Source organism: Venturia canescens, chromosome 3 (assembly GCF_019457755.1).
Source record: "Venturia canescens isolate UGA chromosome 3, ASM1945775v1, whole genome shotgun sequence".
Lineage (NCBI taxonomy): Eukaryota > Metazoa > Arthropoda > Insecta > Hymenoptera > Ichneumonidae > Venturia > Venturia canescens.
This window is the reverse complement of record NC_057423.1, coordinates 13,819,494-13,834,359: the sequence shown is the minus strand read 5'-3', so window position 1 is coordinate 13,834,359 and position 14,866 is coordinate 13,819,494. Positions and strand designations below refer to the sequence as shown.

The following is a 14,866-nucleotide window of genomic DNA, read 5'->3' as shown; positions in this document are numbered from 1 at the left end:
TTTTCACTTCTTTGACAGAACTGTCCTGATGTATCGTACGCACTGATCGAGAGCTGTTCGCGGCTGTGAGAGGGAAAACAGCACGAAAATGTCGTCGAATACGCGAAATCGCGTTGTTTTAGGATGCTCGACAATCCTCCTGGTGCTACTGACAGCGGTTCAAGGACGAAGTATTCGATTGGGTGAGTGAAAGATGAGAGATTCAATTTTCATAAGATAAGAATCAAAGAATCGTCTTTGACCAGATAAAATGGATTTCGAGAAGATAAATATTCGGTTTGTGTTGAGCATACCTCTGCCCCGGAGCCCTGAATTCGTGCACGTGTGAAAATGCGCATAAATCAATATTCGACTCGGAATAATGTCCAAATCTATCGTCACCTCGAGCCAGATAATCGTCGGATTATGTTAAAATAATGAATGATCAGCTCGAGTTGAATTTCGATTAAACGAGAAAATCACGTTGGTGAGAGACCGCCGCTCGAGTGATTTGCCCGAGCCGATTAAGCACGTGCAGAATCGCCGAGGATCACACACGCAAAAACGTCCACACGTACGCGCCCTGGATAAAAGGTTTCTCGGTAAAGAAGAGAGCAGCGAAGTAGAGATTAGAATTCGTGTCCGAAAAAACTGCTCCACTCGAATAAATTGTCCCTTCGATTAGCATAATCGTGGTTGGTGTGTGGTCAGAGTAAAAAACGACGAAAAACAGACTATCCAAGGTGAAAAGTGTCAAAGAAGCCGTAGAGGTGAGGAGCAGCCACAGGAGCGAGAGGTAAGAAGGCGGAAAAGGGCGAAGAGGGGGGGTAAGAGGATCCACGAGAAATAAATCGAAGTAGAGAAGAAAAAAAATGAAAAAGTGTCGAGAAAGCACGATTCTGACATCTGGCGCACAGATCTGTACTCGAAACGTGCATATATACGAACGCGATACAGCGCCGAGCTTCGTAAACAGCCAGACGAAGCTCCGTACGAGCTAGAACACATGCAAACGCGTCGCAATGTCGAAAGGACACGGAGAGATCGAGAAGAGTCTCATTTCAATGCCCTTTTGTCGAGCGAGCGCTCGAGTCATGTACAGAGGGCAAGTGAGGGCCTGCGTGACGTCGAATATTTCGGAGGTCGTAAGTTTATAATTCCTGTTGCTGGTGTGTCTTTGGAAAGGGAAACGAGAGTCAAGGCGCTTTGGGACGTCCCACACCCTCGACCCAGTGCACCCCTGCGGCGCTCCTTTCCGCTTTCGAATCCTAAACTTACGCTACACCGAGGCTAGAGAAATTCGACGAAATTCTACGAGAGCTTGTTCAGCACGTGTTCGTCGTATGTGTACTTTAACCTTATAGACGCTTTGTTCGTATGTTTGTGTGTGGTTATATTATGAATTCGTGATCATTTAGAATAGCGCGGCCAATATTTTCGGCGGGAAAACCAGATACCCTCGTTTATTGTTTTTTTTTTTTTTTTTTTTTTTTTTTTTTCCATAAGACTCGTTCGTAATGTTTCGAAATAAAAATAAAGAGGAAAAGTTTACGATTTACCCAGACCGGAAATATTAAGTCGTAACAATAATACTTCCCCTAATTTACCATTTGTTTATATTCAACGCCTTGCCTATCTTCGTGTTATATGGAATAACCTCGAAATTTCTCGCGTTCACATATCCAATGAAAATATGCATATGCAATAATCGAGTACTGGGAAGCTTTCGTATATAATCCTAGTGCTCGGTACACGTATGGATTATTATGATTGAGCTCAATTGTTCAATTGGTCGCAGTTATTGAATGCTTTTATCTCTTTCTCTTTCTTTCCCTCCTGTTTTGCGTCTCTGCTTCCCTTGTCCCTCTCCATTCCCTTTCTTTTTATCTCAGACTCGATTACTCTGTACAAAAATACTTGTACGCTGCACGCAACCAAACGCAACACACACACGCACACACACAAACACAGGGCCACTAATATACGCACAACTTTACACTCAAGCACAAATCCGACACTGGCACGATTTAAAAAATATTTACGTCCACGTATGCGTATACAGAAGGGTCCCGAGGCCCGAGATGAGACGCGCTGTCTTGCGATTCGTGTGCAACAACTCGTACCCGACTCTCCCAAGACGAATGAGAGCCTCTGAACACAATCCTTTGTCTATTAAATGTATTAAACGACCCGATGATCGCCACGACTATTATCGGCCAATTGTACAATAAAAGAAATGGCGAGGGGCTCAGCTCTTCAGCCCGAGAACAGAGAAACGCGCCAACACCCACCAACGCCATCTGGCGACGAACCCTTTTTTCAATCAACTTTTTTAACCGACTCGAAACTCTTCCAATGGGGCAAAATAAATAATTACTGTCGAATAAATATCAGATTGTAAATAAACCACCGAAAAATCATCGGATCTTTGTATCAATTGGGAGTCATTATACTTGTGGAACTTGTAGAGGATCGTCGTTTTTTTTTCTCCCAATTTAAATCCACTTTTGGGCTTTTGTCAATTTTCCCATGACAGGCGAGACCTGCATGCTTCAACCCTCAAAGGAAATAATACTTTCCAACCTCATCTTCCTCATTGATTAGCCAACTTCCGAACAAACGACTGGTGCGGATTTTCACAACAGACGAAAATACGTTCGACCGTTGCCAACATTGAGGCGGAGAACGGAATTTTTTTTCTGATGGCAACACCTTTTTGCTTGATTATTTATCATGTAATAACATGCAACAAAGTTGAAATGCCTTACCTGTCTCGGATCTGTCACCGCGGTAACTTTTCTTGTCGAGAGTTGGGGAGTGGAATTTTAATTGGGCCCTTTCTCGCTCGGGACGTTCAATCGTTCCGGTGATTATCGTCAAGCCAAGATTCCAGCAGTCGCGAAGTTGCACTAGAAATACTGTCCAAGGACAGGCGGTAGGATCTACCGGATCGAAAAAAAGAATCTTCTCGAATCATACTAAATTGATGTATTTCTTATTTTGCGAGGAAGAACTTCGTGGCTTTGTATGTATATGTGCGTGTGTGTCAGAGTAAGTAGCAGAGGATAGCGAATAAGTTTGAGAAACACGAGAGGGAGGGACGATCGAGATTTTAGTACAATGAGTTACCGCAAGAGTCCGCGTTTGGCATCACGAAAGAGGAAGAAAGAAAGAAGCAGCATAGCGCGCACGCACTCATACACGCGCAGAAAAAGTCCCGAATTAATTTACGGCTGGCGCGTGCCCCGGGGAGAGAGTGAAGCTGCACAATCTATCTATAGAACACGCGAGGCTTGTATCGCTATCGATATATAAACTGGTAAGTTTACAACTCCGAGACCACACGTTCCTTCCTATAGGTGGTTATTTCATGTTACCTTTGAGAATCAAACGTCAAAGCGCGCTCCGTGTACACTTCTCATTTGACCTTTCAACGTCTCTTTAGGTCTCTTGACAATGCTCCAGAATTACGGGAAAAAATCGTCCGCGTATATTTTGAAATTCCAAATGTTTTTTTTTTTTTCATCAATAATTATTTTGGCAAAATGGAAATTTCGGAAAGATTCACATTATTATGAAATTGAAATAAATGATAATCTTCAATGTTAAAAATCAGAGTACGAGATGAAAATTTACAATCCATGTTTTTTCGTTTGACAACAGATGCGCTGCCGTCGCGCATAAACATAATATTAGAAATAATAACGCCGCTGAGGAAGTCGTCGGGAAGAAATTTCGTAGAACCAAAAATGATTGACGTCCCTGTCTCTCCCCGCATTCTCTCGCGCCTCGTCATAATAATCATTCGGAGCGAGAAATTTTCAGAATTCGCAAATTATGATTCACGCGGCGCGGATGTTTTCTCGATGTTGCACGAAATCTCGGAAGTCCCAGGAAAAGTGTGATGAAATTGAATGGAAGAATAAAGGATGCCCGGTCACCCGTGTGACTTGAGAAAACAAACACAACACCGCATGTTCAAAACCGTTTTTTAACCCCTACCCATTCCGACTTTCCTGAAATGCTCCTAATTTATAAATATTTAATTTTTTTTTACTGCATACTAAAAAAAATCAATTCATCTATTTGCCGTGCTGAAGAATACGTCGTTACAATTATACGGTAAAATTTATAACCTCGAATACTATCTAAACATTGTCAAAAAAATGGAAATAAAACGAATTTTTCAAAATTTGCATCGTTTTATTCCTTCGCATGAATCGGGCTCGCGTATCAACAACGATTCTCTCCGTCTCTTTCTCTATAATTCTATTACGCGGATTTGGAGAGACGAGATCCGAGACTGAGTCTCGAAAAGATCGCACTGTGCTATTCCTGGCGTCCGTGGCGTCGGCCAGATGGCCCCCGTGACGTCACACTACGACGCTGTTGATATTCGTCTCTTTCTCTTCACGACTGCGGGTTTTAAATCGAAGAATTGCGGAAAACGATAAGAGAGAAATAATCCCGTGGATCGCCAGAAATTTGCAGAATATTGGAGGATGTACAAGCTGAGAATGAAATAAAAAGACTAGAAGTGGATTGGGAGCGCGAATAAAAAGATCGCGAAAGCGCTTTTTGATACAGACGTAGAGGGCGCACGTGTTGGCCAGACGACATCGGGCCGCTCTAAGTGAAGGGTACGCCGCCAGGCGTCGAAGCACGAGAACTATAGTAGCGACAAATAAACTTCGATCGACGAGAATTCACTCTCAAGGAAAAATAACTGATGAAACAACGGCTCGACTGTTTTGATTGTGTTCGATGCGTGGGGTATACACGTCGCCTCCGTTAAACCGGATGTTTCCGCTTTCGATATACTTCTTCCAAATACACTACGAATTAAACGAAAAAATAAAAGTGCATCGGGTATATGCTTGAGGCAGCCTTTTAGGTCCTCCGTAAGTCAAACAAATACGTGAAAACTCACGTGTACATCGCGTGTGTAGAAAACTGAGGAATCTTCAGAGATCGTGAAATTCATCGTGCAACAATTGTTACTATGAACGAAGGAGCGTATCATCGCATCAAATTTTTGAAGAAAGGCTCAAATAATTGTCACATAAACAAAAAAATAACTAAAAACCATTGAATATCGCAGCGCCTCGCGCAGTAAAAATACGACGGTCGTTTTGTTCAAAAAGAGGCAAGTGGAAAATTTGATTTTTTTGCAAGGCGAACGACGAAACCGAATGAGTCGATAAAATATGCATTTTTTGCCATTAGAAAAATAAATAGTGCGCGAAAAGTGTGAATAGCGAGCGGAAGTGACGCAACGAAAATCAAAGCGAGAGGTTTCTTTGATTTTTGAGTTTGCTCGAAACGTCGAGCGTGAATAAAATACTCGGAATGAAAGAGGAAGGGGAAGGGGGTCGATGTTGTTGCTTATAAAGGGGCGTCTGGATGGTGACGGTTTGTCATTCGTTCTGAGCCAGAGCGAAAGCCCCGGAGCAGACACAGGTTCGCACACTCGTATAGTAGAAACAAATACACAGACAAATGGATAAAAGCTATACCAATCCAGAGATCTATAATTAGCGAGGTTTGTGCATTCTGGAGACAGGAAGGAAAGACAGCGAGGAGAAGAAACGCGAGAGAAGAGCTGTGCTGAGACACAGAGACTGGGCCGTTTTGAAGATCGAGACCAAAAATCCACAATATTGCAAAGAAAAATAAAGAACACGAGGCAGAAAGAGAGCAATAATTGGAAAAAAGAACAAAAAACGAAAAACCAAGGGAACAAGGAAGGAAAGGAGAACTGCATTGGGGGAAGAGAAAGAGAGGAGGGGGAAGAATGTCATTCCCGTCCTGGCTGCCCTCCAAACTCGCGAGACAACGCGGGTCTCCCAAAACACGACAATCTTCTCTTTTTTTCGTCGTCTTTTTCTTTCTCTAATTATTCTCCGAGATATCCACATGAATGAGCCGAGTATGTACGAGTAAATGCCTCTTCACAATTTTTCGGCCCGAACCACTCGAGACAATGAGCACATTTTTTTCTGTACAATTTTCCCCATAGGGACCGTGCGCAGCGTCTACAGTGTCACTATGCGGCCAATTTCATAACTTTTTAGATGAAATTTGAAACAGGCGCATATGGGAATTATTACTTTTCGCATTATTTAACAAAATAAAATTATTATTTTTTATCACGTCTCGATCGAGAAAATATTGTTGCATTCGAGAGAGTGCTCTAATGCACAATTTCGACGCCGAGACGTTGAAGTATCAGTAAAATTTTATTATTTCCCAGAGGGCACAGTCCATTCTCCATGGAAAAGTGAGAAACGAACCAAGTGGATCAAAAGGTTAAACACTGTCAACTCATCCACTAAACTTTCTGTTTCGACGACATTTAAAACGTCATTCGATTCAAACAGTTTTTTTCCTTTTACGTCATTTTAATTTTGAATGCGATCATTGTTGATCGGACAAAAACCGTATTTGATTACTTTAATCATTATTTTTTTCCGAAAAATTAATTATTTTCAATGATATACAGTCAAAATATCATCAGAAAAATTGCATATTCAGACACGAGAGAGCGCGCTCATCGACTGTAGTGCTGCTCTCTATAGCTCACGCACGGTCCCTATTATCCGATGAAATAAAGCAAGTCGTTTAAATTTCGGTTGGTGAGAATAAAGTTTGACGTTTATCCAAAGCTTTGTCAGTTACCGTATACACGGGGGAATTCCCGATCGAAAATGCAACGACAGTTTGGAAATAAACTCAATTTCTGCCATCTTCGAAGAACACTCGCTTTCGTCCGATTCCAGGTACGAGTCTCTCTTATTTATATTTGTAAAATTTATCGTTTCAACTGATTAGCCAATTTGTAACAAATTTAGCTCGCACGTATACCTTCAAATAAAATAAATATACGTTTCTCCCTGTGTGGATATTGCTCCATATGCGTATACGTATATCGTAGTAGCAATTTAGCTAGGATGGGCAAATTATAGAGTCGCGTCACGGGCAGAGGCAGAGAAGAGCGTCGAAGCGTGTACGTAGGCAGCTGAGAAAAACGGCACAGCGAGACAGAGAATCTCGAGAGGGAGTTTGAAAATTGTTAGTCATTACACAGGCGCGATATAACGCTTCGACTAATATTTTGAATAAGTTATTTCGCCGTTTCCGGTTATTTATAACATGCCATTTCGAGAGAGAGAGAAAGCATATATTCGTTCTTTTTATTCACGCGTCTCTCCTCTCTTCTCCCGTCCCGAGAAACATCGGCGATTGACGTTTCACTCGAATTTTCTGGCATTGCTCACTCCGAACGCGATAACTGCGACCTGTCTCGGAAAATCCCCGAAAATATTTTCCAAGATGCTTGACGTATCAGAATTCTGAAAAATTCGGAGAACGATCGAAATAGCGCTTCTTAAAAGACGATCTTTCGAGTAGCTGTCAAATTGTTAAAAAAACATTCGTTCAGTCACGAAATTATGAATTTCCGATCTTCGGTTGAAATATCTATTCGATGAAAGTTAAATTCTTAATAATTTCGATGTTCCAGACTCCTTCAATGCGGACGTAATAATCTCAGCCGGGGAAAAGCTCACACTGCGTTGTGTGAGCGAGTACGACGCCGAAACGTCCTGGTACAAGGGTGACGATCTGATAAAGCTGCCAACGACGAGGATAAGAATACTGAAGCAGTCGCTCAAGTTCAAATACGTTAGAACGAGTGACAGCGGAAATTACGCCTGTCGTATGGACACCGAACGAACGACCGAATGGAGAAACGTCACTGTTTACGTCGAGGACGTTCAAAACGACGGATACGAGAGCGAGAACGAAGATTTGGGCAGCGTCCTCGGTGCCCGACGACCCGACGAAGAAACTAACGAGTTGGACGTTGCCTCGCGAAGTAAGAAACCGATCAACCAATCAATTTTGTAACGTTCAAACTTCAAAGTAACTTTATTTCCGAATCGTAACTAATCGAAAAAAAAAACTCAAATTACTTATCAGATCTACCAGAAACGCGTTCGCTTCATCTAGAAATCGATCCCGATAACGACAAAAACGAGAATGGAAAAGCTGGTGATCACAACAAAAAGGCACCGCCGAGTGCCCCGATATTCAACAAAACGGACGAGATGCACGGCTCAATCGTAAAACCAGCTGGAAATATGTTGCGTCTTCGTTGTCCGAGCACCGGGAATCCAACGCCGAACATAACTTGGTTGAAAAATAATGAAGAACCAAACCGTGCGGTGGGACCAATTGTAATGACCAAATGGACGCTCAGAGTGGAGGATCTCGTCGTCACTGACGGTGGAAATTACACCTGCATCGTGTGCAATATTCACGGTTGCATCAACAATACTTTCAAGGTCGACGTAATCGGTAATGACCCATTTGTTTTCTTAAAATTCAATATTTTCCATGAATCGGTTGTCGAGCTAAAATAATGATTAAATTGAGCCAACGAAGATACGATACGGAACGGTTGATTTATCTTGGGTTCCAATCATTGTTTGTTGACTAAAACTTTTGGGAACGTTCACACATTTAATCTGGAAATCAAGGATTCCGAATCGTATAGTTTTTTTCACGAATAAGCAACGTAAATATCCGGTTGAAGCACCATTGAAATTCGAGACAAAGATCGAACAAAAGTTAGCATTAAAGTATAATGGAGAAAAAGCGAGAAAATTGAATGACCGAAAAGAAACCAAAACAATGCGATCGTTCAGAGCGTTTCCCGCACAAACCCTACATCAACGAGGGCTTCCCGAAAAACGTGACGGCGTTGATCAACACCACGGTCACATTCAGATGTCCGATAATTTCGGATCTGGAGCCTTATATGCAGTGGGTGAAGGTCGCCGAATATCCGGACGACGCGGAGGGCCCGCCGAACGGAACTTTGCTCCAGGTAGAGGAAAAAGAGAAAAACGAGAACAAACACACGTGTGGTGACGCTGGGTGAAATCTGGTGGAGGTTTCCTGGGAAATTACAACGAATCTCGCCGATCACACAATCCTCAATTTTTTTTATTTTTAACCGCTCTTCTCTGTCTCGAGAGTAACAGATGGAAAAATAGAAAGACATCGATCTCTACACGTTTTTCTCTCTGGTGGTTGCTTATTCTCTGTCTTTGTATAATCGTCATTAATGTTTATTTGTGTGGTGACAGGGCTTCGTAGTGTCTAGGATAATTGTGAATAATTTGTCATTTCTCATGTTCAGGAAACGAGTTTGAATTCCTATTCAAAATTAATTTATTCATTATTTGAATTTCCGTTTGTCGATTCTCTAACGTTTGAAGCTTCAATTTCCTCCTCATTTTTGTAAGGAAATCGATCCGACATCAAGAAATAAAAAAGCGTTTCAAAGCTTTTGTTATTTTTTCGTCACCGCAATTATTATCAATAAAAATGAATTTATTTCCTGGGCACGCGAAGTGAAATGAAATCTTACGATTTTTAACTCGATCTCAATGTTTCCTGTTATTCTGTATTCACTCATTTTTCCACCTTCTTTCTTCCGGTTACAACGATAATCGGTCTCTCATGTGAACAAATAATAAACGCCCTTTCGAGTCGTTTTAATGTTTCGATAATGGTGAAGAAATCTCGTAATATCGGTGGTTGGGATTTTCTATTGAATTTAGAGAGCGTGATGCATCGGCCTCTCCTGACAAGGGCACCTGCGAACAAGACTGTTCTCATTGGAAGCAACGCTACTATGGTCTGCGAAGTACTTTCGGACGCCCATCGACATCTCGAGTGGTATCACGGACGACACATCAGTTTTGAGACCCTCAACAAATCGATGCAAAACTTTAGGGTCGAGGTTGAGGTGGGCATGCAGTTCTTCATCAGCTTTATCGCGCTTACTTTTGCTTCCTTTTTTTTTTTTATTATTCTTTTACGCTTCTTCATCCTTCTTTATATCTATTCTTTTGCACGCTTTTTCGTATGTTTATCGTTAATGGATCTCCATCTTTTTCTCTACGAGTGTTGGACGTAAACGTTTTCATTCTTGATGAAGTACACATGATTTTGGAATACACTGAAGAAAGACGAATAATAGTATTTAATTATTTTTCAATGATTGTTCACTTCTATTCGTACTCCACTGAAAAAGAAAATCTCAAATTTATAATAGCACTCAAAAATGAGATATTCCAAAAACACAATGTGAACTTCGTGGTAAATTCATCGAAAATTTATAAAGACTCATCGGGTTACTGGAAACTAATGATGGTTTTTTTTATGCACTAATCACAGGCTGGCGCAGCAGCTAATCCTGAAGTTCTTACCCTCTACAACGTCACCGAAAAAGACGAAGGCTGGTACACATGCGTCGCTGCAAATACTCTTGGCGAAACTTTCAGTAGCGCTTACCTCGCGGTCGTGGAAAGTAAGTCTTTCAATGGATTTGTTATTAATTTAAATACCTTGATGGTCGAGAAGAATAATAATTTTTGTGAATCTATGAAAATTATGCATGGAATGCGTTTTCCCACAATATTCGATGGAATTATCATTTTTAAATTGTCTTAATAGACTGTAATAAATTGCAGGTATCGATCCTCCGAGAGTCCCAGTAGCAACGAGACCCCAAATATTCCTGGTTCTCGCGGCGTTGTTACTCTGTTTCTTCTTTTTCCTGGGCGTATTCGTCGTAATTTACATTTTGCATCGTTTGAAGCGTGAGAAAATGAAGAAGTTATTAGCAATTGAGACGGCTCGAGCGGCGGTAGTAACGCAGTGGACGAAAAAAGTAATCGTGGAAAAGCAAAGTTTGGTTAACGCGCAAAACGTTCAAGAGCCGTTGCTCATGCCGGTCGTTAAAATCGAGAAACAAAAATCTACGGTAACGGCCGAAGATAGCAACGGGGGAAGCAGCATTTCCGAGTACGAACTTCCGCTCGACAGCGCCTGGGAATTGTCCAGGGAGCATTTGGCACTTGGAAATACTTTGGGCGAAGGAGCTTTCGGAAAAGTCGTCAGGGCTCAAACGAACACAGGGAAACCCGGAATTCCTTGTGTCGTTGCCGTCAAAATGCTCAAAGGTGAATCGTCGATCTTGTTTTCACGCTTTTCTCAATTTTATCAAATTTTCGTCATCGAGATTCCAGACGATTCCATTAAAAATTCAACTTCCAAATCAACTAAACGAAAAATTCAGTAATCGTCATTACAAATTGTTTAAAGGAGATTAAGCATCGCATCAATTTTCAGATTATTTTGATAAATCATACGTCGAAGAGAGTGGGAAAACCATGAACATTGATTAAACTGAAAATAAATTTATTTCAGAGGGCCACACTGACGCGGAAATGATGGATCTGGTATCAGAAATGGAAATGATGAAAATGATCGGGAAACACGTGAACATAATCAATTTATTAGGCGCCTGTACCCAGGGCGGTCCATTGTACGTCGTAGTTGAGTTTGCTCCGCACGGAAACCTTCGCGATTTCTTGCGAGATCACAGACCTTCGTCGTCGGGTTACGAGCCAACGATAAATCAGGACGAAAAAGACAAGAAAACCCTCACGCAAAAGGATCTCGTTTCATTCGCTTATCAAGTTGCTCGTGGCATGGAATATTTGGCAAGTAGACGATGCATACACAGGGATTTAGCAGCGAGAAATGTGCTGGTCAGCGACGAGTACGTTCTCAAGATCGCCGACTTTGGTCTCGCTCGTGATATTCACTGTCACGACTACTACAGGAAAACTACCGATGGCAGATTGCCAGTCAAATGGATGGCACCCGAAGCTCTCTTTCATCGAGTTTACACCACTCAGTCCGACGTGTAAGTCACTTTGTTAAACCAAGTCCTTCCATTTTGGCAATTAAATATTTCTTGACAGGTATTAATAATTCCTCTATTTTTGAGTACTTCGATGACAGTTCCAGCGCGATTGCTAACGTCGAGAGTCAATCAAAATGCTGTAATTTTCTTAGCATTCCCGGGAACGTGGAAAACGATTTTTTTTTTTTATTTTCCGGCCAGCTTCTCAGAGGAACCACAGAAAAACTGTCTTCTCAATCGGTCAACTGCATGAAAAAAAGTAGTTTTTCAACCGTTTCAAATAAAAATTATTTTGTCTAATTGGAAGATATGATGATTTTGGGTGTTCCTGGATACAAATATATTTAAAAAAAGACTCGATAAAAATGAAATTGGATTTAGGGGAAAAAATGCCTGACTTATACGCATTCCAATTACAAACGAACATATATTTTCACATTATTTTCTTTGCCTACTAATGCGAGTTGAAATTGAAATATTGCAGATGGTCGTACGGAATTCTGTTGTGGGAAATAATGACGTTGGGCGGTACACCCTATCCGTCGGTACCGTCAGTCGAAAAATTGTTCCAATTGCTAAGAACCGGCCACAGAATGGAAAAGCCTCCGTGCTGTTCGATCGAAATGTGAGTTCTAAATTTGTCATTACTCCAAATCTAAGCGTGAAAATCCAAAGTCTTTGAAAACAGTAAAGAATCGAAAATTTGATGGGAACTTGTACAAAAATTGATGTTTCAATTGATTTTTCTTCAGATATATGCTCATGCGAGATTGTTGGAGTTATCAACCGAACGAGAGACCGATGTTCGGCGAATTGGTCGAGGACCTCGACAGGATATTGACGATAACAGCGAACGAAGTAAGAGTAATAAAAGTCAACGATGCGAAATAAGTTAAAGAAAAAAAATAACTTGCTAACAAATGAAAACGAATGATTAATTGCAGGAGTACTTGGATTTGGGCCTCCCACAATTGGACACTCCACCCTCGAGTCAAGAGTCGAGTGAAGCAGAGGACGATGACGATGAGGGGGAGGAGAAATTCCCTTATTTGCTCTGAAACGCGTTTCCATGGAAAACCCCGACATAACGTCGTTCGAAACTTGGAAAAGTGCAACGAAAACAGAACCGTGAAGAATATTTCTCGACTGTGTGCCCTCGTGTAAAGAAACGCACTAAACTTCAAGTGGAAGTGTAAGAACATTGTATTTTTGTACAATTTTCCAATGATAATGGACACTCTGGAAAATTCAGTCGAGTTGATCGTAACTAAAAAGTGCGTGCGGCGGTTTGAGAAACTGAAAATAGCGACTGAAGAGTTGTGACGATCACGCCAAATATATAAATATGAATCAGTATTGAAACCAAGTAGGGCCTATTCTGTAGGTTTTAAGAAGAGAAAAACAATACGGGGAAGAAAAAGAAAGAGAAAAAAGCAACGAAGGCCAACGAAGTTGAAAAGAAATAACGCTAATTAGACGCGGCTCAAACCGGCCGTGAGTTCAATCGAGTGTTATGCCATTGCAGAGTGCCTGAAAAACTGTTTATTTTCTTTCGAGAGCTCACACACGCGCAAAAAACGAACGACGAAACTTAATCGAACATTTCCATCGAACGGCTCTGCGAAAAGAAAACAAAAAAATATTTGAAAAACTGCAAAAACATCGATGTGGACGAAAAATGTCGAGGTTTTTAGCATGAATTATTGCTCCGGGTATGAGGCACGCTTTTTTTTGTATTATTTCCAATCACAATGCGGAACATGGATGCAACTATATTTTTTCGCGCGTTCTCAACTAGTCAATTTATACAGTTCTGCGTTCAATCGCCTCATTTTCGTTTTTTAGGTATTAGATCGAGAAAAAAGCGTAACCCCTCGTCGCAATTTATTTCTGAATGTGTAAAAATGTTTTTTTTTTAAATCCCTATCGAAATATTCTTATCGAGTAAGATACGAAATCACTTTTTCCCGATCGTCTTCTCCGTTCGCCGGTTAAATAACTATTTTCACAGTTATTTTATCATCGGCCTGATAGATCTGACGAAACGTAAATTGTACAAATTATATTCACTTTTTTCATCGATCATTTTCGGTCGGAAGAGAAAAGCACATGAAATGTCAAATTAATTATATTTATACAAAAATATTCGCTCAATAAGGAGGAAAAGTTGACACGTTTTGAACGAACATTATGTGCACGAAACATCGACGAAATTTGTCCCAACGATCAATCGCCCAAATAAAAAATCGTTAAATCCTTTTGAAACCAATGGAATCGGGATTCTCGCTATACGAATGAAATTTTTTGTACAGATACGACTCGAAGTAATCGAAAAATATTTAATTGATTTAGAATTGAATTAATATTTATTCAGCATAGAAAAGAAACCGTTTAACGTTTTTATAGCAACTTCTTTTTCACGTACATTTATAGATTTTAAGACAAAATGAAAAAAACAAACGCGAATGTATTTGCACGGTAATGTTAAAATAAATTTATATTGTTGCAGAGGGACAAACAATCATCGGTTTCTTGGTAATTTGTAAAAAGCGTAAAGATATATTAATATCATTATCATTGTTATTATTATTCAGTCGAGTTTGGTACTCGAAACATAGAGATAAGAAAAGTGTACATATTGACCGTGAAGTTTTTAAGAAATATTTAAATATTGTTCGTGACCGAATATCGCTTTCCTTTTGTAAGGAATCGTCAATGCATCTTCACCACTTCTATTTCATTTCATAGACAACGACTCAGCATTTACATAATAGAATGTACAACCGAGAAACAGAAACTACGCGTCGTGTGTTCGTGTAAAATTATTGTATCAAAGTCAATACGTCAAATACAAATAAATAAAATCTGTAAAAAATTGTCAATTTATAATGTTGTTATTCATTTTCTACAATTATAATCGATCCAGCAATTTTTCTGTCCAAAAAATACGTTGGACCGATTTTTTACGTCGTTCTCGATTCGATTTCCGAAGTATTTCTAGTTTTGCCGCTTACATCGCGCCTTTGACGAATTTCTGGACGACGTTCGTATGAACGACGCACGTCTGGTCTGGTCACACGTCTACCTTTCTCTCTCATAAAA

The 14,866-nt window shown here is 40.5% G+C and overlaps 1 protein-coding gene across 6 annotated transcripts in view; it reads left to right on the top strand.

Moving 5' to 3' along the window:
- Positions 1 to 14,650, top strand: part of LOC122407684 (fibroblast growth factor receptor homolog 1-like) — a 56,980-nt gene extending 42,330 nt beyond the window's left edge. For 4 of the 6 annotated variants that reach the window (XM_043414044.1, XM_043414043.1, XM_043414041.1 and 1 more), the window contains 10 exons: positions 19 to 182; positions 7,502 to 7,855; positions 7,960 to 8,337; positions 9,609 to 9,796; positions 10,228 to 10,360; positions 10,524 to 11,015; positions 11,263 to 11,764; positions 12,249 to 12,389; positions 12,517 to 12,622; positions 12,709 to 14,650. In XM_043414044.1, the coding sequence (XP_043269979.1) occupies positions 89 to 182; positions 7,502 to 7,855; positions 7,960 to 8,337; positions 9,609 to 9,796; positions 10,228 to 10,360; positions 10,524 to 11,015; positions 11,263 to 11,764; positions 12,249 to 12,389; positions 12,517 to 12,622; positions 12,709 to 12,822 (2,502 nt within the window). In that variant the 5' untranslated portion in view covers positions 19 to 88 and the 3' untranslated portion in view covers positions 12,823 to 14,650. Of the gene's footprint in view, positions 1 to 18; positions 183 to 6,644; positions 6,759 to 7,501; positions 7,856 to 7,959; positions 8,338 to 8,687; positions 8,870 to 9,608; positions 9,797 to 10,227; positions 10,361 to 10,523; positions 11,016 to 11,262; positions 11,765 to 12,248; positions 12,390 to 12,516; positions 12,623 to 12,708 lie in introns of those variants that run through there. The other 2 variants (XM_043414046.1, XM_043414047.1) reach the window with 2 other exon arrangements.
- Positions 14,651 to 14,866: the final 216 nt, after the last annotated feature.